This window comes from Phocoena sinus, chromosome 2, assembly GCF_008692025.1.
Source record: "Phocoena sinus isolate mPhoSin1 chromosome 2, mPhoSin1.pri, whole genome shotgun sequence".
NCBI classification, from domain to species: Eukaryota; Metazoa; Chordata; class Mammalia; order Artiodactyla; family Phocoenidae; genus Phocoena; species Phocoena sinus.
Window position 1 is genome coordinate 31,802,698 of NC_045764.1, and position 22,528 is coordinate 31,825,225.

At 51.8% G+C, this 22,528-nt stretch overlaps 1 protein-coding gene across 4 annotated transcripts in view; it reads left to right on the forward strand.

The window, feature by feature from the left end:
• Nucleotides 1–107: 107 nt before the first annotated feature.
• The window catches only part of FAN1 (FANCD2 and FANCI associated nuclease 1), a 31,371-nt gene continuing 8,950 nt past the window's right edge, over nt 108–22,528 (forward strand). The window contains exons 1-10 of one of the 4 annotated variants that reach the window (XM_032624438.1): nt 108–132; nt 818–2,227; nt 5,030–5,170; nt 7,854–8,055; nt 9,591–9,824; nt 14,203–14,334; nt 14,956–15,064; nt 16,186–16,305; nt 19,610–19,774; nt 20,220–20,367. In XM_032624438.1, coding sequence (XP_032480329.1) covers nt 970–2,227; nt 5,030–5,170; nt 7,854–8,055; nt 9,591–9,824; nt 14,203–14,334; nt 14,956–15,064; nt 16,186–16,305; nt 19,610–19,774; nt 20,220–20,367 — 2,509 coding nt within the window. In that variant the 5' untranslated portion in view covers nt 108–132; nt 818–969. Of the gene's footprint in view, nt 182–287; nt 327–817; nt 2,228–5,029; nt 5,171–7,853; nt 8,056–9,590; nt 9,825–14,202; nt 14,335–14,955; nt 15,065–16,185; nt 16,306–19,609; nt 19,775–20,219; nt 20,368–22,528 lie in introns of those variants that run through there. The other 3 variants (XM_032624439.1, XM_032624437.1, XM_032624441.1) reach the window with 3 other exon arrangements.

A 22,528-nucleotide genomic window follows, 5' to 3' on the forward strand; every position in this document is an offset into this window, starting at 1 on the left:
GGTAAGCCTCCCTGGACCCGGGATGCCTTTAAAGTGGGAGGGAGGGGCGATCGATCGCTCGAGCCTCCTCTGACTGAGCCTGTGGCGGTCGAGCCGCGGGGATCGGCTGGGAATGCCTGGCGCGCGGAGCAGGTAGGAAGCATGGGGCGGCCGGGCCAGGGTCGCGGGCGCTGAGCGGGAGGTGGGGAGAACTGGCGGCTCGGGGCGGTGAGGCTGGGAGGGGGTGGGGGCGGGGACAGAAAGGGGGGAAAGTGGGGGAGGAAGGGAGGGAGGGGGCGGGAGGAGGTCAGCCGAGCCGGCGGCGGAGCCCCAGGTGCACATCCCAGGTGCGCATCCCAGGTGTGCGGTCGCGGCCCCGCGGGGAGGGCGGGCGTGGCTGAGTCCGAGCCTTAGGTTCGGCGGCCAGAGCAGCGGGGGGACGGCGGGGGCGGGGGGCCGTCCAAGCATTGGACAGATGCCCGAGACTTTGGGCGATTCTTTCTTCAGGCCTGTGAGGGCGGGATAGGCATTCTCTCTCCTGGAAAAAGTTAATGATGCGGTGCTTTTAAAAAAGGACCTGGCATAGTCAGATGTTCCCTTTTTAAAACGGCTGATTTTCGATCTTAAAGAGAAGTCTTAGAACTTATCCCCATGTCATTTCTCGGCTAAGGGACACACTTGAGGTCGCGTGGACAGCTGAGAGTAGGCCTTGGTCTTATGTTCCAAGCGCAGGGTTTTTCTCATCCCATGAGATTCTGCCATTGCACGTTATAGAGCTTACCCCCTCTGTTGTGGAATTCATAAAATGCTATTAATCCACATGCGTTTTATTTTGTAGGGAGAAGAAACTGACTAAATGAATAACATGAAGTCCAATAGAATCCTACTTTTTATCATTTCAATTCAGGGGAGTAAAAGTAAATCATTGCTATCTTTCCCTGGTGATTTCTTGTGTTTTACTACTTGAAACACCCAGCTTTTCTAATACTCATGATGTCTGTAGGGAAATCCTCAAAAAAAAGACCTCGTAGAAGTTTATCGAGTAGCAAAACTAAAAAAAATGCATCTAACTCTATTATTGCGTTTTTTAACAACGTACCGCCTGTTAAACTTGCCTGCCCCATTTGTAGTAAAATGGTGCCAAGATACGACCTAAACCGTCACCTTGATGAAATGTGTGCTAACAACGGTGACATCACTCCAGCTGACCCTGGGCATGTTGACTTAAGTTCAAATGTGTCCACAGTAGATTTGACCAATATTGCCTTAGAAGATGTAGCACCAGAGAAGTCGTCACCATCAAAGATCAATTTAACCCCTGGCCAAAGTGATGCAGCAAAAATGGGCATAAAACAGCAGACCAGCCCGTATTTTAAGAGTAGTGATGATGCAGTGTGCAGAAATCAAGATGGGCTGAGACATCATAATGTGAAAGTCATCCCTCTGGGAAGCCTGTCATCTAAATTGTCCAGAAGATACATAAAGGCTAAAAGATCAATAGATAAGAGTGAGGGATTCGCCAATCAGAGTCCACAGAGTTTCTCGTCCACAGGGGTTAGGAGCCTGGTGGATCAGTGTTCAGAGATGGAAGGCCAGGATCAGCTTTTGGAGAATAGTTCTCAAAAGGAAAACATGTTTGCCTGTAATTCTCTGGAGGAACCAAGCACTCCCGAACATATTGTGGGAGGCTCTACAATAATGGAAGCTGAAGGCCTAACGGCTGCACAGGAATGTGGGAGATCAACTCTCAACCCCACCTTCTCAGATAATTCTCCCGTGTTACCTTCACCAGATTTAACTCTTGGGCATAAATTAAAGTCTGCTTCAGAGGACCATCTTGCAAAGCAGGAGAGTATCAAAGGAACAGATGATAAAGGTGTTGAAAACTGTGAAGCTGGTGATTGTGAAGAGGTAAAAATGACTTTTGTTTCACAAGCTCCAACCCAGTCATCACATTGGGAGGCAAAATCTCATAATTCTACACACGATGCTTCTATATGGAGTGACAGCCAAGCACTTCCTCCAGAAGGTGACAGTCGCTCAAAGAATGAAAGCACTGACCGAATTCCTTTGGAGCAGGGGTCAAGCTGTGATGTTTCCCGTGTAACAAGTCCAGCACCACCGGACCATCCTTACTACCTTCGGAGTTTCCTCGTGGTGCTGAAAGCCGTGTTTGAGAATGAAGAAGACAGGATGCTCTTTGATGAGCACGAGAAGGGCGTTATAACTAAATTTCATCAATTATCAGGTATCTTGAACCTGTTTGCTTTCGAGGCTTTGTTTCCCCTTTGCTGCCCTGATTTGGTCTGAGATGTGATAGGCAGAAATCTCATGACCACAAGCAGTCAGTGTGGTTTTGGGAGTCCCCTGGGAGTACTCATGGGACCCACAGCCAATGAGAGTTCATCTAGAGAAAGATATGCCTGTAAAAGAGACAAGATTTTTCGGCCTGGTGATGTCTGCTTCTGCAGTATCATCCTTACAAGCTGTACTTTGGTTGTATTGGAAGCAGCTCTTTGTCCTGTTTTTGTATATTTGATGGTTGTAAAACAACCTTTCCCAGATTAGAAAAAAAAAATACAGTGTGATTTAGGAAAGTGTACTTTGCATTTCGGGCACGTAATCAAGCTGAGTGTTAGGTGGTTTTGTTGTTTTTGCAGGCCATTTCCTCAAAAATGAAAATAAAATACAGGGAAAAAACAAACCAAGGTATACTCAGGCATATTTTTTTCCACCAACAATATTTTAGTTGCCTGGACTCTGCCTTTTAAAGTCAGGGTGTGCAGGAAGTGGAAACTTTCAAGCTAAATTGGTACATTAAAAACGTTTTTGGTCTTTTTTTTTTTCTTTTCTTTTTAAATTTTGTAAATTAGTACGTTTAAAAACATGCCTCATTTCCTTGGCAGCCGGCGGTGGTTCTGAGCCAATAGCGCAGGTTTGGAGCAAGAGCGCCCCCTCATCCCCGCCCGCCCCCCCCCCCCCCCCCCCCCCCCCCCCCCCGCCCTTGATGGCTGCTCATCCAAAGGGCCTTGATGGCTCTGTGCAACTGAGTACCTCCCGAGTAGGAAAAGCTTACTTGGGGGCCACGCTGACCTCTAGTAATAGTAGCAGGCCTGAGTCCCAGTGGAGTAAAAAAAAGAAATCCTGAGTGTTACCAATAATGGTTAAGAGAAAGGCTTCGGTTTTACACTCATACAGGGAAACTATGGCTCTGCTTGTGTTACTTTTTAACACGTGGGTGATACTTCTCTGCACAGTTCTTTTTTTTTTAACATATTAAAAAAAATTTGTTTCTTTTCTTTTTTATAAATTTATTTTTGGTTGCATTGGGTCTTCGTTGCTTCGCGTAGGCTTTCTCTAGTTGCGGCGAACGGGGATTACTGTTCATTGCCGTGCGCGGGCTTCTCATTGCGGTGGCTTCTCTTGTTGCAGAGCACAGGCTCCAGGTGCGTGGGCTTCAGCAGTTGTGGCTTGCGGGCTCAGCAGTTGTGGCGCACGGGCTTAGTTGCTCCGCGGCATGTGGGATCCTCCCGGACCAGGGCTCGAACCCACGTCCCCTGCATTAGCAGGCGGATTCTTAACCACTGTGCCACCAGGGAAGCCCTTTGCACAGTTTATAAAGTGTCCACACAGCTTCCATCTCTACTTGCACTGGCCTCCCCCGATGTGGGTGTGAATGACCCCCACTGACTGTCGTATCCAGGGTGGTCACAGATCTTTGGTTGGATGCTGCTTGCATTCGTGTGAGCAATTGTTTGAATAGCTGGTGGCCCCTGGCTTCAGTATGATTGAGAAGTAGGAGCAGTTTCCTAATGTAAGTGCTGCAGATTCTTGTGGCTTGCTCTCCACAGAGAATCATCTGCAGTGTCTCTGTTGTAAAAATAACTACTGCAAGTCGATTTTGCCTCTTTAAAGAACAAAGGGAAATAAATATTGAAGATGTAACAAATACAGTCATACCATTTTATTTTATTTTTAAAAATTTTCAGCTGCGCCATGCAGCATACAGGATCTTAGTTCCCCGACCAGGGATCGAATCCACGCCCCCTGCAGTGGAAGTGTGGAGTCTTAACCACTGGACCGCCAGGGAAGTCCCCATACCATTTTAGAGTTAGAAATTTAAAGATAATTTGGGTAATAGGAAAACTTGAGACCAAATTAATTAAATAGCTTGGTGGAGATCTGCCTTAGAGATGGCCACCCCACCAAAGCTAGACTTTTTTTGGAAAATTCTTTTCGGATGATTTTCAGCCAAAAATAGAATAATGCATATTAAACCGAAAGGAGAGAATAAAATAACGGGAACCCTGGGAGGTTTCTCTTGAGGGAGTAGAAATGTTGGCTAGAAAGTGGGGAACCCGGGTCGTAGGTTTTTTTTTTTTTTTTTTTTTTTGCGGTACGCGGGCCTCTCACTGTTGTGGCCTCTCCCGCTGCGGAGCACAGGCTCCGGACACGCAGCCTCAGCGGCCATGGCTCACGGGCCCAGCCGCAGGGCATGTGGGATCTTCCCAGGCCGGGGCACGAACCCATGTCCCCTGCATCGGCAGGCGGACTCTCAACCACTGCGCCACCAGGGAAGCCCGGGTCGTAGGTTTTTAAATGGCTTATAATCATTACCAACTTTGGAACTTTTTTTATGGTTTATACACTAATTATTGAATACCTCATCGTGTTTAATCTTTTCACCAACTTTGGGAAGATGGTGTTACTGCCCAGCCCCCCTTCCTTTTTATAATAGAAGAGAAAAGGGAGTCTCAGTTCCAAAGACTTGCACAACTGGGGGGGCAGGGCTGGCTTTGTGTCCTCATGCTTCTCCTGTCCTGCAGTGACAGGCATACAGGCCAAGGAGACATCGCCACGGGACTCTGTGTTTGAAATAAGTTACGTCTTCCTAAGGAAGAAAATGATTTTCTTGGAAGATCCGTTGAGTCAGCCTCTGTGTATTTCTAACAGCCTGTTTTACTCACCTCAGTTTACAAAAGTAAATTATAGTATCTGTTTTCGAGAAGAAACAGAAGGTTTTTCACTATTTTTCTTAACTTTGTTGCAGCTAGCGGTCAGAAGTTATATGTCAGACTTTTTCAACGTAAATTCGGCTGGATTAAGATGAACAAACTGGAATATGAAGAGATCTCCGCTGACTTAACCCCGGTGGTTAGAGAGTTGACGCATGCAGGCTTCCTGCAGACGGGTACGGTTTGTCCAGGGGAACCAAATTGAAAATCCGACATAGGGAGTCCAGTTTCTGCAAAATGAGGGTGATGTTAGTTTGGTGTCATCTCCTGATTGGTGCCTGGTAAATAGTAATTGTGTATGTCTTTTTAAATTGAGTTTTGAATCTTCTTAGGACAACAGATTATTCATATGTTGTTAAAGCCATCCTCAGCCTGAGTTAAGACTCCTAGGATAACAAAAGATTGCCTGCTGCTGTGTTCTGATGGTTCCAGGCTTAGTCCCTTAAAGTCACCTAGGGATAGATGACTTTATCTATCCCTGGGTGTCTGGGTCCACAGGGGAAACTCATCCCTCCTGGCTCTCCTTCCAGCAAGAGCTTGACTCATCTTACCCAGTTTTCTCATCTTTATGATGGAACAAAGCTGGTTTGTTTGAAGCTAGTATCGCCTCTAAAACCTTAATTTGCCCCCCATGCACACACAGACAGCTCTTATAATTTGCAGGTTGATTGTCTCAGGAATTGTTTCACTGATTTAAGCCCATGTGAATATGAGGTAACCTTGGTTGTCTCATCTGTGGCTTTCACCAGGTACCTACATGTGTTGAGTACAATATTGTACTGGAAACGTGGGTATAAGGAGGATGAAAGATGTGAGTCCTGGGTTCAAGTTGTTCACAGTTTAGACTGAAATAGGGGAATCAAGCCAAAGCCAGATGGTTTCTGTGCGGCAGAGTTTGTAGTGCAGAGCAGTAAGTAAGTGCAGTTAGGGTGACGTGGTGGGCCTGGCTGGGGGGCGTGGGGAGCCTTGGGGGAGAGGCCTGGAGGCTCCGTGGATGTGAGGGCTTGTAAGGGATCAGGCAGCGGGACCCCGGGTTCCCTCACATCAGGCCATCAGGGGCACTGGAGAGCTTGTGTCCTCACCTGACCCGGAAGATTAGGTGCAGGTTCCAGAAATCTACAGGTGTAACAGGCAAGCCAGGTGAGCCTTGACTTACCTTCATTTATTTTTTAATATTTATTTATTTTTGGCTGTGTTGCGTCTTCGTTGCTGCATGTGGCTTTCTCTAGTTGTGGCGAGCGGGGGCTACTCTTCGTTGGCTCGCGGGCTCTGGAGCGCAGACTCAGTAGTTGTGGCTCGTGGGCTTAGCTGCTCCGCGGCATATGGGATCTTCCCGGACCAGTGCACGAACCCGTGTCCCCTGCATCGGCAGGCGGACTCTCAACCACTGCGCCACCAGGGAAGACCTGAGCCTTGACTTACCTTTAAATGACAGTTACGCAACAAAAGCAGAACCCCAGTGGCCTAACGCTGCCCTCAGTCCCGCCCAGGTCCCACCGTGGTCTGCACAGCCCAGTGGGGTGTAGCCCTGGCCATCCCCTCACTCTGCTCCCTGGGTGCTCTGGCTGAGTGCACCCCTCTTTCAGAGCCTGTGCCTGCTCCCACTCGGCTCACCCCCTCATGTCATCCAGCTCTGCTCCGTGTCACCTTGTCGGGCACTTGCATGACCACCTAGTTTCAAATGCGGCCACCTCCCGCCAGTCCAGTTTGCCTTGCCCAGCTTTGCTTTTCTTTCTTCTTTTTTCCTAGTTCATTCTTCCTCCTTTTATTTATTTATCTTAAAAAAATTTTATTGAAGTATAGTTGATTTACAGTGTTGTGTTAATTTCTGGTGTACAGCAAAGTGATTGTTGTACATATATGTATTCTTTTTATATTCTTCTCCTTACGGTTTATCACAGGATATGGAATATAGTTCCCCGTGCTATGCAGTAGGGCCTTGTTGTTCATCCATCCTATATATAATAGTTTGCATCTGCTAATCCCAAACTCCCAATCCATCCCTCCCACCCCCCTCCCCCTTGGCAACCACAAGTCTGTTCTCTATGTCTGTGATTCTGTTTCTGTTTCACAGATATGTTCATTTGTGTCATATTTTGGATTCCACATATAAGTGATAGCATATGGTATTTGTCTTTCTCTTTCTGACTTACTTCGCTTAATATGATCATCTCTAGGTCCATCCATGTTGCTGCCAGCTTTGTGTTTCTTTGTGGCAGTTGTCAGCCCTGACATTTATTATGCTAGGAGGTAAGCTCCCTGTGGGCACAGATGCAGCTTGTTCGCTGTATGCCCTGGGCAGGTGCTACCTGGCAGGCAGTGTACACCCAGTGAGGACTTGCTGCCTGGAGGAAGATGGCCCTGCCCTAAGCTGTGGATGCTGTGAAGGCAGAGACCAGCCAGCTCTGATTCAGCTGCATCCCAGGGGTCAGGCTTGCTGTCTGGGTCCCCTAATAGTGTGATGCACACATGTGTGCCGAGCAAGTGACCCCATGAAAGTCTTCTCAGCCCCGGGCCTGTGTGGAGAGAGGACAGCTGATGAACAGTTGACTCTGACCTGCTCTGGAGAGGCCCAGCCGTAGGTTCTGTTGTGAGCGATGTACCAGTGGCTATCCACGTGGGTCTTTATTTTATTCAGATATTCTTTTACTTCTTAGTGAGAAGTTCTGTTGTTTTATAACCTTTGTGAAATATCTGTTTTCCATAATTTTTAACAATCAGTTTGGCAAACTAAAATTTCTACAGTAGCATTTCATTTTATTTGCATGTGAATTTTCTTCTTAAAGTAGATAAATCTAGAAAACAGTAAGCTTATTTAAAACTACTTTTACATTTTTTTTTTTTTTTTTAATATTTCAGAATCTGAGTTGCAAGAACTGTCTGAGGTGCTCGAGCTCCTTTCTGCTCCGGAATTGAAAGCCCTGGCAAAGACCTTCCACTTGGTGAATCCCAGTGGGCAGAAGCAGCAGCTGGTGAATGCGTTTCTCAAATTGGCCAAACAGCGTTCAGTCTGCACTTGGCGCAAGAATCAGCCTGGCATTGGTGCAGTGATTTTGAAAAGGTTTTGTGGCTATTGTTATAGTAAAAACATTTGAAATGTTGATAGCACGTATTTAATTTATTTATTTTTAAGCTGCGTTGGGTCTTCATTGCTGCGCATGGGCTTTCTCTAGTTGCTGAGAGCGGGGCCTGCTCTTTGTTGCGGTGTGCGGGCTCTAGGTGCACGGGCTTCAGTAGTTGTGGCATGAGGACTCAGTAGTTGTGGCTCGTGGGCTCTAGAGCGCAGGCTCAGTAGTTGTGGCGCACGGGCTTAGCTGCTCCATGGCATGTGGGATCTTCCCGGACCAGGGCTTGAACCCATGTCCCCTGCATGGGCAGGTGGATTCTTAACCACTGCGCCACCAGGAAAGTCCTGATAGCACATATTAACTCTTACGATGGGTGGTACGTGTTTTCAGATTGTAATTGTTTTTTTCAGTTGCAGTTAGGTTGAGAAGGCGGTGAACCATTATTATAAAGACTGGATTCTTTCTTGGTTTATTATTCCTAATTCTTAAGATACCACACTGATTTCTAGGACCAAGAAAAATCAGGAGGCAAGAGATTAGAGGCACTAGGCCCTTGGCAAATTCTAATATTTTTTTATTCAAGAAAAGTGCAGTTTTAACTACTATTCTTATAGGAGTTTGGAATGTCGGTCCCCTGGACCTCCTTGGGACTCCGCATGGAGATGGAGGAGGAGGGTGTTTTCTGGCAGTCTCTGTAGGTGAATGGTCCTCAAGTAAATGGTGGTGTGATGGGAATCCCACCCCTGTGTCCTCTCGGCTCTGGTGGTGGCACTGATCTCTGCACGCCCCAGGGATGCCACTCTGCTTTTGGCTTAATAGCTTTTGGGCTGGTAGGAAAGTGTGAGGTCCTCCACTAGACCAGTGGCTCTCAGCTGGGAGCGACTGTGCCCTCCAGGGGACACCTGGCATCGTCTGGAGTCGTTTTCATTGTCATGACTAAGGTGGGTAGTGGGTGCTACAGGCATTTAGTGAACGGAGGCCAGGGATGCAGCTGAGCATCCTCTAGTTCACAGCCTGGGCATCCCACCCCCAGGAAAGAGTTACACAGCCCGGATGTCAATAGCGAAACGCTGCCGTGTGTGGTGTTGCAGTTGTTGGAGCCAGAGGGCCCTGGACTTAACATGCCGCCTTACCAAGAGCCTTTGGTAGTGACGTTCTACATAAATACCTATTATTTCATCTCAAGTGTCACTGGAGTCAAGATTTGAGAATTGCTGATAACACTTTTATGAGTTTTCCTGGTATTTCACATGTTCGGGACCAGCGTAAACCCTATCCTGCTCTTTTATTGAGGCAAACAGTGCGTGAAATCGTTTGCAGATACAATTTCATCTAATCCTCACCGTGTTCCTAGGTGGGGCTCTGAGCCCCAGAGAGGTTAAGAAATGCTTTAAGTCACACAGTTGGAGGTGGGAGATTTGCTTCAGGCTTAGAATAACGCATGCTGTTTAGCTTGAAATAATTTGTGAAATCTGACATCCAAATGCTTAAAAGCCAGAGAGTTATTTCCATATCATGTATTTTTCAGAGCTAAAGACTGGGCGGGACAGTCTCTGAGAGTGTGTAGAGACCCCCGGGCTGTGTTCTCCCGGGTCCTGCTGCTGTTTTCACTGACCCACGAGGTGGAAGAGGAGGAGGCGGCCTGTGGCGGGCAGGGCCAGCTTTCTACGGTGCTGCTGGTCAACCTTGGCCGCATGGAGTTTCCCAGGTATACCGTCAGTCGGAAAACCCAAATCTTCCAGGATAGAGAGGATCTCATCAGGTAAGGGCGTGTTTGCTCTCTATGAAATCTGTATATTTTAAAATTTATGTAGAAGGCTTTGTTATTATTTTTTGCCATCCACAACAGAAACATGAGTTCATAGCCAAAATTGTTGTTTTAAAAAGTTTATTTATTTTTAAACTTTTGTCTGTGTTGGGTCTTTGTTGCTGCGCGTGGGCTTTCTCTAGTTTCAGCAAGCGGGGGCTACTGTTCGTTGCGGTGCGCGGGCTTCTCTTGTTGCAGAGCACAGGCCCTAGGCACACGGGCTTCAGTAATTGTGGCTCACGGTCTCTAGAGCGCAGGCTCAGCAGTTGTGGTGCACGGGCTTCGTTGCTCCGCGGCCTGTGGGAATCTTCCCAGGCCAGGGCTCGAACCTGTGTCCCCTGCATTGGCAGGCAGATTGTTAAGCACTGTGCCACCAGGGAAGTCCTCACTTTTGATTCTTGATTTGAGGTTTATGCCTCAAATTTAGCAGAAATTGATTCTGATATTTGATTTTAGGAAAGTTGTTTAAGTGTTGTCTAGTATGTGCTTTAAAAAATAAACTATTGAGATTATTGTATCAAAACAGGGTCAGTATAAACTGATTTTAGCCCATTTTGCCATAGTTATCAGGAAATTCAATATCCTATTTGTGTTCAGTTAGAATAACTTTTTTAGTCAAATCTTCTAGTAAGAATATTTCTTCTGACTGTACTTTCTTTTGTCTCATGTCCTTTTACATCTTTGTTTCTAGTGACTTGGTGCTATTCTCTTTGGTGAGAACTCTGAAGGCAGGTTCCAGTCTCTCTAATGAACCACGAATCTACTCTGTGCCTTACTTTACTCAGCTGCAAAATGGGGAGATAATAGTACATTCCCACAGATCTGTGCCGATATGTGAAGCGTGCTTAGAGCCTGGCCTGTGGTGATTGCTCAGTGCGTCTTAGTGGTAGAATTGTCATCATGACCGCGTATCGCGTATCTAAGGGAGGTTGCTTTTCAGTTCTATGGTTGACAAAACCATGGTTGACAAGTTCAAAAGTGGGGAGGCTAGGGAGAAAAAATAAACCATCACGTCTTTTTTTTAGAAAGTAGTATCCTATAAATGTTAGAAATAAGTCAACATTCTTTTGTTATGCAGACGGCTGTAGCACGGAAATGAAATCTGGTTGAAGTGACTTCAGGAAGGGTGATTATACAACACCAGTAGTGTGACACCTGGCCTGAGGAACCTTTCCCACCACCTTGGTACTTGAAATAATTGATCCTTTCTTTTCTTTTCTCATTTATTCAGTGCCCATGGGTTGAGTGTTGAGTACCTATTACGTGCCAGGTGGTGGAGTTGCAGTGTGAACAGATAGGGTCTTTGCCGCCGTGGGGTTATGCTTTACTGGGGAAGACAGGAAAGAAAACAGAATAATATGATAACTGCGGGGCAGGCTGGAGAAGTCCTGTGTAGATAGTGTGAGGCAGAGAGTGTCCCCGAAAGGTTGGAATTGAGGCTTGAGAATGAGGAGGAGCCGGTCCTGCAGGGGTCTGGGTGCCTGCGCCCAGGCTCCGTGGGCAGGAGAGAGCTCGCTCACCTCTGGCCGGAACCTCAGGGGCCGTGTGAAGGGGAGGTTGGGCAGGACCGCGGGTCAGGGGACGCTGGGCCTCAGAGCCCTGGTGAGCCGACTGGGTCATATCCGCTGGATGGGGAGCTGGGGAAGGGGTTTAGGCAGGCGAGGGATCTGGTGCACGTTTTAGAAAAGCGTCCCGTGGAGTGGTGGCTGGGGGGCGGCAGGAGACTAATTGAGCGTTGGTGGTCCGGATGGAGGTCTTGGCTGGGCTGGCAGTGGCGGACATTGTAGAGAAGTGAACGTGTGAGATGTTTTGGGGCAGAAAAGACGAGACTTGATTCTGATTACACTGTGATTGTGATAGTGATTAGATTTGTGGGGAGGAAAGGAGTGAGTTTTGGTGTGGGTGGTGGTGCCATCAGATGAGATGGGGGACTTGGCGGGGAGGGCTGGGATGCCAGGTGGGGATGCCCCCAGCCCCATGACTGAAGCTGCCCCCTGTGGTACTGGGCATGCCATCAGGAGCCCAGGACAGAGCTTGGTCTGGAGAGGAATTGGAGTCACCAGCACGCGGCTGGGGATGAGGTCCCTGAGGGAGAAGAGGAGGAAGGAGCTTGGCAGCCAGCGCCGAGGGGTTGGGCAGCACGGAGGAGCGGCCCCCGGTGGCAGGGAACCAGGGGTGTATGTGGTGGGCGGACCGGAGAAGAAGGTGTGTCAGGATGGGGCTCGATTGAACGCCCGGAGGAAGGGCAGTGAGGTCGAGTGGGATGGCCCACGGGGGTGGGTGGTGGACGGCAGGAGCCGCGCGCAGGGAGGGGAAGGTCGGTTCCAATGGGCTTCGGAGAAGCAGCCCCTGCTGTGGCGGCCTGCGACGGCAGGGCGGTCTAGTTCCCTGGTGTCTTAAGGGTAGGAGGTACTCGGGGGGCGGGGGTGTGTGTGTGCACGTGCAGATAAACCCATAGAAAGGGAGAGGCCGTCGGTGGAGGAGGAGGAGGGGACCTCCTGGGCCCCGGAGCACCTGCGGGAGGACCGGGGTGTGGGCAGGGTTGAGGCTGCCGTGGTGGAGGCTGGGGACCCCTCGAGCAGGGCTGGGCCGAGGTGTGCGAGCACATGCCGAAACCAGCCGGCCTGGCTCTGCGATCGTCTTCAGCGCGATTCGGGGAGTTGGTGCAGGCCCAGAGGAGTGAGCGGCCAGGGCACCCCGACCAGGGTGGGGCTGTGGCCGGTGTGTGTTCTTCCCCGGGCGTGGTCTGTGGGCCTGCAGGACAGGAGGCACTATGGCTGGGACAGGGACCGTGCTGGAGGTGGGGCCTTGGTGAAGGTGGGGAGCTGCTGTCAGCAGTGAACGAGCTGGAAGGATTGGGGGCGGGGATCAGTGGAGGAGATGCTAGAAGTCAGCATCTTGAGGGTGACTCGGTCCATTGGGGACAGAAGGTCTCAGTGGCCACGGGCACGTGGGTGGCTGAGAAGAGGTTGGAGAATCGTGTTATCAGGGAGGAAGGAGGTGGGGAATTCTGAAGTCGTGGCCATCGTGGCGGGAGACCCAGGGAGACCAAGGCAGAGGGGACAGGGACAGGGGTGGGGGGCGCTGGCAGGTGCCCGCAAGGAGGAGGCGTGGGCTTCGGAGGTGGGGCTTTCAAGGAGGAAAGGAGGATTTGGAGGCGGAGGTGGGAGGGAGGAGGGTGCTTCCGTCCGTCTGGGCCCTGAGTGAGGAGAGCTGTCCCTGCTTGAGGGGGGCTGCGGGGAAGCCGTGCTCTCAGCCAGGTGTACGGAGGGCAGGAGACAGAGATCGGGGTGCAGGAGGGATGCTGTTCTTGGCAGCGCAGGGGTGGGGGGGAGGTTTGGGAGACGGGAGGGAGGGCTGGTGACCGTGTAGGCGGCGATGGCGGCACCGTGGGGCTGGCGCTGGGCTCAGTGGGCTTGTGAAGAGGGGGCTTGGTTCAGGTGGGCGGGAGGGCACTCCTGCCGGGTGGGCCAACCTCCGGGCACCCTCTCCCTGTTTCTCTTTCCTTATCGACCTTAGAATTGTCCAGTTGCACATTATAAGAGAGTTAGATCGAAGAGTTCATGAGCAAATTTTTATATTTAGAGGCCATTTCTTTTACTCTCTTTTAAAAAAAATTATTTTATTCAAGTATAGTTGACTTACAATGTTAATTTTTGCTGTACAGCAAAGTGATTCAGTTCTACATCTGTCTCTTACTCTTATGTGATAGTGTTTGCACATATTGCTCGTGCATGCTTTTTCTTTTAAGTGTGAGTCCAGAACGCAGTGACGGTGCCCTCAAAGTGATCGGGCGAATGTCTCAGGTGCACCGACAGGTTGTCTTTCTTCACTGAAGTGTGTTCATAACACTTCAGCATTGCCGTCTCCCAACGACTGTCCCTGAAGTTATTTCTGAAAATCCCAAATAGTTCTCTTAGCTCGGGCAGCATCCCTCTGTGTGCCTCTGGCTCAATGATTAAATTAACCAAATCTACGCTTGTGTGTAATTCTGAAGTCAGTTACCCGTTTACAGGGTTGCCAGATTGCTGAATGAATGGATGAGCATCAAAAGTCAGAAAGGAAGCGCGGATCAGTATTACATGCGTATAATGGGATGTGTTATGTAATAGTGCGGTGTGAATGTTTTCATCTTTCCGGTTGGGTAGCCTGTCTGAGTTTTTCTAGGCCACTCCCGTGGGGTATACGTCAAATTATTACTGAGGTAAAATGTAACGCTCGTATTTTCAAAAGCAGAGTTAGATGTGGTGGACAGGATGTGGAATTTTGTGTGTCAGTGCTCGTTCACCCCTGAAGCTTGGATGGCCTGGCCCCCCCCCCCCGCCTCCTGCAGGTACGCAGCGGCCGCGCACATGCTGAACGACATCTCCACCGCGATGGCCAGCGGGGCCTGGGAGGAAGCCAGGGAGCTCGCTCGGTGTGCAAAGCAGGATTGGGACAGACTGAAAGGCCACCCGTCCCTGAGGTGAAGTGGTTCTCGGGTCCCTGTCAAAGTTTACTGTCTAGCCGCGTGGTTCTAACTGCTTAGAACAACTAAGGAACTTGGGTTCCTGTCAGACAGAGGTTGGTAGCCTCTTCCGTGGAGGGCCAGCTGGGCCGTGGTCAGGCTCTGCCAGCCACATGCTTACTGGCATCTGCTGTCCTGCTGTGAGCGCGCCCGGCCCTCCCCACCCACCGGAGCGAGTGGGCGGGGCTGTCCCAATGCAGGTGTGTTTGCAGACTCCGAAATGTGAGTTTCATGTAATTTTCACAGGCCACAGACTCTTTTTCTCCTTTTGACTTATTTTAACCACTTAGAAACGTGGAAATCCCGCTGGGTTTGTATAAAATCAGGTGGGGGCCCTGTGTCTGGCCAGAGGGCGGGCGTTTGCTGACCTGCAGCCCTCATTTCACACCGCTTTCTGGGGGACCTCGGAAGGGTGGCTGTGAGAGCGTAGATTTGTGGTGTAGAAAACCGCACACGACAGGCAGTGTTCCGAATGTATCTTCTTAAAAGGTAGGAATTCAGTCTGCTCTGTCACTTCTTGTGATTGTCTTACAATACATAAACAAAGCACTAAACTGCTGGCCTACGTCTTTGTTCTAGATACCACGAGAAGTTACCACTGTTTCTCCGCTGTTTTACCGTTGGTTGGGTTTATACGAGGATTTTGTCCCGAACCGTTGAAATACTGCAGAGACTTCACATGTACGAGGTGAGTGCACAAGCCCCCGCCCCCGGCTCTTACCAAGGGGGCCTGCCTGGGTCATGACTTCTCCCAAGTACTTGGTCAGCACACGGCGATGCGACGAGGGCCTGCTTCCCGTGGGCACCTGCCATCTCCTGGTCGGTAGGAAGACGGCCGAGGGCGACCTGCTGTTCCGCCAGCTGTGAGCTGACGCCTGTGCGCCAGGATGGCCAGGTGACGGTCAGAGCTCCGCAGGGAGCCACTGATGGTCTCTGCAGCCGGAGCTTAGCCGCCGTCAGAACCCCCTGTGTGACAGGGAGGGTCTCCCCAAACCCCTGAGGCAGAAACCTCACCTCTGCTTGTGTTTCCCAGGCAGCAGTAGTGGACGGTCTGGAAATAATTTATAATCACGAATGAGAAGTTCGGTTGTATCCCTCCTCGTATTAAACATTGTGAGATTGCTGGAGTTAGCTTCTGTTGTGTTGACACTTGTGTGATTGAAACATGGTGTTTTACAAAGAGAATGTGCTAGGGCTGGGCCAGTGGGTCCCCCACGAGGGGTCTGTGGACCCGCCCCAGAGGCCCTGTGGGGTTGGCTTCGGGGAATCTGCGAGTGTGTCTATGGGGTTTGTGCCTTTTTCTCAGGAGATGCGTTAGATCCTTCAAAGAGATCCGGGAACCACCAAAGATGAACATGAAGCGTGATCAGTAAACCTAGACCAGAAAGTCCCCCTGTTGAGGTGGGGTGTTTGGGTGAAGACCCCCTCATTCCTGTCCTGCCCCCTGCCCGTCACAGCCCCGGCCCTGTGACCGGCTGGGTTCCCAGACGCACATGGGCCTGCAGCCCAGCCACCGCTCCTGCCCAGGGTCTGACCGCGTCCGTCCGGCCCGCGCTGCTGACCTGGTCTGCAGAGAGTGCCGAGCTGCACAGGTGGCGGGGGGCCTGCTGAGAAGCAGGGGGCGCCTCTGGAGCTCAGGCCGCTCCCGAGGGACGTCCCAGGGCCCCTCTTGGCAGTCCAGGTCCTGAGCCTTACTTTAGAATGGAGAGGGATGCTGTATAGATATACTTCGACAATTTTCCTGACTACTCAGTATAATGGCAGACTCTTGGTGTGTAGGTGTCTAATGCGTGTCCCTTGTTGCCACAGGAAGCCGTCAAGGAGCTGGAAAACCTTTTGTCCCAGAAAGTGTACTGTCCTGACAGCAGAGGCCGGTGGTGGGACCGGCTGGCTCTCAACTTGCACCAGCACCTGAAGCGCCTGGAGCCGGTACTCAGCCGTGGGAGCCGCCCAGCCTTTGTTCAGTTTGGCATACATTTAAAAATATAGCAAACTGTTAATACCTTAAAAATCTAAATGTAATTAGAACGTTGATTTGTTTTAACTTTTATTTTATATTGGGCTATGGTTGATTTAGAGCATTGTTTTCTCTTTTTTTTAATTAATTAATTAATTTAAAAATTTTTGGCTGTGTTGGGTCTTCGTTGCTATGCGTGGGCTTTCTCTAGTTATGGTGAGCGGGGGCTATTCTTCCTTGTGGTGCGTGGGCTTCTCATTGCGGTGGCTTCTCTTGTTGCAGAGCACAGGCTCTAGGTGCGTGGGCTCAGTAGCTGTGGCTCGTGAGCTCTAGAGCGCAGGCTCAGTAGTTGTGGCGCATGGGCTTAGTTGGTCCACGGCATGAGGGATCTTCCCAGACCAGGGCTCGAACCTGTGTCCCCTGCATTGGCAGGTGGATTCTTTTTTTTTTAGATGAGGGTGAGTTTATTGAGAACAAAGAGCAGAGTTAGCGTGGGGCGCTGCAAATACAGCCGGCCGATTTCCTGATAGACCAGGGAGAACCTACCGGCAGGTGGATTCTTAACCACTATGCCACCAGGGAAGCCCCTGGTTTCTTTTTTTTTTTAATTTTTATTTTATATTGGACTATGGTTGATTTAGAACGTTGATTTCTTAAACATCCTTCTTTGTCTGTGTTCTTCCAACCCCAGAAGAAGTAGCAGGGGCGTGAACATGTGGGCGACAGTGGGGTTGGTGGATGTGTCAGCAGCGGGATCGTGTCGGGATTCAGGGATGAAGTTCTAGGGGTGGAGGGAGCTGGACGGTTAGATGTGTCCGCCTTCACACAGTTTTGGAAATGGTGGTTTTGGAAATGGTGGTTGTATTCACTCGTTGCCCGAGGCCTCCTGGGAGAAAGATGGATGGAAGGCGTTCCTCCCACCATGCGACGTGGTGTCTGACTCAGCAGGGCGGGCGCCTTCTCTGTGGCGGGGACCTTGTGAGTCCGAGGACACCGTTCGCGGCCAGCTGCTGCAGCCAGCAGGGCGGGCCCTCCCGAGGTGGCGACAGTAGCCCTCTTTGTGGCCACCTGCGGTGCCCTGTCCCTGCCAACCTCGTGTTTGCATTGAGCAGAGGGCACTACGGCTCTGGGAGCTTTTGTTTTTCCAGGGGCAGGTCAAGTGAATCAGGATGATGGAGGGCTGGAAAATTTGACCATGGCGGCGGACGATGACATACTATTTTTACTGCCTTAACCTGAAAAGGTGCCTTGTAACCTCAAGTGCTTCCAGCCAGGAGAGCTGTTTCCTCTCCCGGAGGCGGGTGTGGTGCTCCCGCCTGGCACTGATTCAGGCTGACAGGGCAGGAGAGGCCTCTGGTGGCCCCTCACCCAGCGTGGACAGAGGGTGTGTGCGTGCTGCCTGTCTCTTTCCTTGAAATAAAGGTTCCAAAGAGTTGATAGACTTTCCCCTTGCTCGGATCTGCTGATAGGAGCGTTCACTCATACTCCGAGGTTATCTTTGAGACAGATGGAAAACCCTGGTTCCTTTTCGCCTTTTCCCAAGAATCTTCCCGGCCATGCTCATAACCCCTGTTATTTTGTCACCGTTCCTTCCCTTCTCTACATCAGTCTCCAGGGAGGGCACCTGCCAGCCCAGCAGAGGCTCATGCCTGCAGGTGCCCAGCAGCCAGCTGGCCAGGCCAGGCTGAGCCTGAGGCCGCCCCTCCCTGTGGCCAGCCCGGCTCCCACGGGGCTACAGAGCTGGCGGCAGCCCCGCCTCATTCTCTGCTTGATTCCTCTGGACCACCCCACTCTGATGGCCTGATCTTCACTGATTTTCAGGGCTTTTTAAAAACTTTTATTCTTTTATTGTAGTAAATATATATAACAAAGAAAACTTGCAGTTTAACCATCTCTAGGTATACAGTTCAGTGGCGTTAATTATACAGCTGATCCTTGAACAACTCGGGGATCGGGGCGCCGACCCCCCCGCCCCCATACAGCCAGAAATCCACGGATAACTCGGTAGTTGGCCCTCCGTTTCTGAGGTCCTGTGTCTGCAGATCCAGCCACCTGTGGACCGTGCAGTGCTGTAGTCTCTATTGGAGGAAATCTGTGCACGTGTGGACCCGAGCAGTTCAAAACCGTGTTGTTCAAACATCATCACTGTCTGTTCCCCAAATTTTTCATCCTCCAAACAGAAACTCTGCTCCCGTGAAACAGTTACTCCTGTTCCCTCCTGCCCCGGTTCCTGGTTACCTCTAGTCTGCTTCTGTCTCTAGGAATCTGCCTGTTCTGGGTGTTTCCATGAAATACCCAGAAGTGGAACCATGGAATCTTTGTCCTTTTGTGCCTGGCTTCTTTCAGCAGCATAACATCCTCGAGGCTCATCCATGTTGTAGCAGGTGTCGGAGTGTCCTTCCCTTTCAAGGCTGAATAATACTCCGTTGTGTAAACGGACCACGTTGTGTTGATCCGCCACCTGTAGATGGACACTTGGGTTGTTCCCACTTTCTGGCTGTTGTGAACAGCACTACTGTGTACAAATACCTGTTTGAAACCCTGCTTTCAGTCGTGGGGGGCGTGTACCTGGACGTGAGGTTGCTGGGTCACGTGGTAATTCCGTGTATGACTTTGTGAGGAACTGCCAAACCATTTTCCACAGTATTTGGATCATTTTTCCAGCAAAGCACGAGGGCTCCAATTTCTCCCACATCCCCGCCGACACTTTTTATTGTCCATTTTTCTGAGTACAGTCATCCTAGTGGGTGTGAAGTGGTATCCCATGTAGTTTTCAGTATTTTTGTTTACTTGTCCAGCTCTGAATAACCCTAGAAAATGCATAACTCCTTCAAACCTAAGATTCTTCTCCCTGTAAATGAGGCTCCCTGGGACTGGGAGGTGGTCAGACGGCCGGGCTTCTGCCCTAGAGGTGCCTGCTCTGCATACCGAGCCCCTGGGTGGTGCCCCGAGCGCGCCCCGGACCAGGTCCCTCTCCCCAGCCTCCTCCGTCTCCTGAGGGTGTGGCAGCTGAGATAGGCTGTGTCCACACGTGTGACCAGGACATAGTGTCTGGAGCACGGCTGCTTGTGCCCCAGACATTTGCATCGGGGTCTGTGCTGCTTCTCTGCTCGGCATGGGACCTAAGGGAATGTCCTTGTCTCTGGAAGGGCTGCTTTGCCCACCACTAATTAGCAAAATGAATGATTAATTAACAGTGGGGTTTCCCGTCACATGAAACGAGGGGATGCTGCACGGGGACTTCAGGACTCTGACAGGCACTGTGCTCTTTGCTAGGCCATCAAGTGCATCACAGCAGGGCTGGCGGATCCGGACGTGCGGACAGGCCACCGCCTCTCGCTGTATCAGAGGGCCGTGCGCCTGCGGGCCTCTCCCAGCTGCCAGAAGTACGCGCACCTCTTCCGTCAGCTCCCAGAAGTCACTGTGGATGACGTCAAACATGTAAGTAAATATTCTTGGGGCACTTGGGATGAATCTTTGTTTTTATTCCTGAACACAGCCTTAGAGAGGTTTTCGGCGCGTGTTTCTTGTCGACTCCAAAGACCCTCTGGCTTGCTGTGGGCAGCGACCTGGCCTCGCCCCCGTCCTCACCTGGGCGTTGGGAGGCTGGGCCGGCAGGGGCTGTGACTCTGTAAACTCCCGAGTCAGCAGCTCACAGCCTTTCCAGGTCCCCCTGCCTGGTCAGGGCCCCAGAGAGCAGGGGGCCGGGCTGTGACCTGCGTCCTCATGGACACCAAGGTGTGGGTCACATGGCCTGGCACCACGCTGAGGATGGGTGGTCTTTCGGGGGCGGAGGACGGTGTGTCCTTGGGGTAGCAGAGCCGGGTGTGCAGGGCTGGAGCAGGAGGAAAGCTAATGGCGGTCCTCCCCTTGCCCCCCCCCGCAGGTGACCGTCACGGGCCGGCTCTGCCCACAGTCTGGGCCGGGCAAGTCTGTCTTCGTGCTGGAGGCTGGGGGGACCGCCCCTGCCACCGTCCTGTGCTCTGTGGAGGAGCTGGCGCTGGCCCATTACAGACGCTGTGGCTTCGACCAGGGTAACGCCGGGGCTGTGTGGCCACAGTGGGTGGTGTCCCACCCCACAGCCAATGTCCGCACCTGCCACCCGTGAGGGCGGCGCCTTCTGGGGGGACGCGAGGAGCAAGGGAGGCCGGGTTACCCTCAGAGCTTGTGTCAGGCAGGGGGACAGGACGGGGCAGAGGACCACGAGATGCTGCCAATAGCCAGCCAGTCAGAGGAGGGCAGCCGGGGCCAGGCTGCTTCCAAGAGGACCTGGCAGTCTGGGGGGGGTGGGGAGTGGCGTGAAGAGGATGGAGGGCCGAGCCCTGACAGGACGTCACGCCTGGCACCAGAGACATGGTTGGAAGAGTTGTGGGTCAAATTCCTTGTAAAATGAACTCTCTAGCCCATGTGAGGGAGGAGAGCAAATGTCAGTAAGAATTGGAGCTTTTCCCATCTTCCTTCCCAAGAGACGTGTGCGATCACCCGCCCCTCCAGCTGCGCCCGCTCTGCTGTGTCTGCTGGGAGCTGAGGCCTCAGAGTGAAATGATGGACGTGACCTCGCAAGAGAGAAACACTGCTGGTTCCCGCTGAACTGGGCTGCTGTGTGTGTGTCGGGGGTGGGGGCGTGGGTGTGCAAGGGCGTGTACGGCTGCAGGGCAGGTGGTCTGTGGCCCCTCAGGGGTGAGTGGGACTTTGCTCTTTGAGCCGCTGATGAGATGCTCTCTGTATCTCAGGCCAGATGTGCAGCGGGACCAGGACCAGGTGCCCCTGGTTCTCTTCTTTCTGGGCTGCTTGGCATCCTCTTTGTTCAGACTTTGTAGGTTTCACTCAGAAGCCGTTTTCTGAACCGTGTAGAGCCCAAGTGGGAATTAATTCTGCCTGGTTCCAGGAACTGGGAGCTGAGGACTCCCATTGGGCATTGAGGGGAGGAGAGGAGGGCTGGAGAGGGCACCCGGCGTCTCTGCTGCTCGGGGGTGAAGGCGCCAGAGGGAGAGACCCCGCGGCTGGCAGATGCGCTGGAACCTCAGGGAGGTGATAAGCATCCCTGGCCGGGGAGGGGATGCGGCAGGCCAGCCAGGACGGGCCCGCACCTGGATCCTGTCCCTTGCTTCCTCCCAAGCCTGTGTGTCCTTTGTCCCCTCTGAGTGCTGGGAGCAGCCCCCAGCCCCCCTCCCAGCCCCCGGGGCCATCCTGGGGACGTCCCCGGCATGCGGGTCTCAGCCAGGAGACGCCAAGGGCAAGCGGTCCACGTTCGGGAGCTGGGCCTGGCCATTTGAGAAACACCTGAGTAAGACGTGTGGTGACTCGTGTGTGACGGCCTGTGTGCTGTCAGCAGCCCAGGCACCGGTGTCCAGACACAGTGGAGGGGCCACGCCCATCTGCCCACGCGTGCAGGGCCTGCGCCGGGTCCTCAGGGTTGTCACCCGCGGGCCTGCTCACCTGAGAGCAGCACAGAGCTGTGTTAAGATCGTCTGCTTGTCCCTCCCGTCCACTGGAGGTGGCTCGGCTTGTGTGTGTCCCTGTGAGCCCTCTTCCCTTTTCTTTCTTCCATTTTGGCCTCGGAGAAGGAGCTGCAAATTCAGTGCTTTGTCTAAGGCCAGACTAAAGAAAAGACCGTGAGAATTTGCCTTATAATTGGTCAAAGGAACTGGTCAGTCTCTGTCCTTAGTGAATGTACTGAATAGAAAAGTAACATAAAAAACCGTGAGGGAACCGCAGACGAAGCTGCGGCTGCCCGTCAGGGCGACGACGGTGGCTGGGCGGTTACCTTGGAGGGACTGGGGCGGGGGGGCTTTAGCCTTTTTTAAAAAATAACTTGTTATTAATGTCATGGAAGCTGCGGAACATGCCTTTATGGGAAAGCAGAGAGGTGTGCCGAGCTCCCCGCGCCCCCTGCTTCACCCAGCCCTCCTCCATCCGCCGTCCCCCCAATGTTGGAAACAGACCCCAGACCTTGGCTCCTGTGGTTACTCCCAGGGGGCCCACGGGTTCGGTCCACATGTCCAGGCCAGACCCCCCCATGTCTGTGCTGAAGGGTCACTAGGTTGAAGAACACTCAGGTGTCTTCACGTATGTGAAAATCAGGACATCATTTCACTGGCGTGTGATGTGATCATTCAGATGAGTGAGGACACAAAACGACCCCGTAGGAGGGGACCTCGTAACGCACGGGCCTCTCTCTGCTGCGTGTCCAAG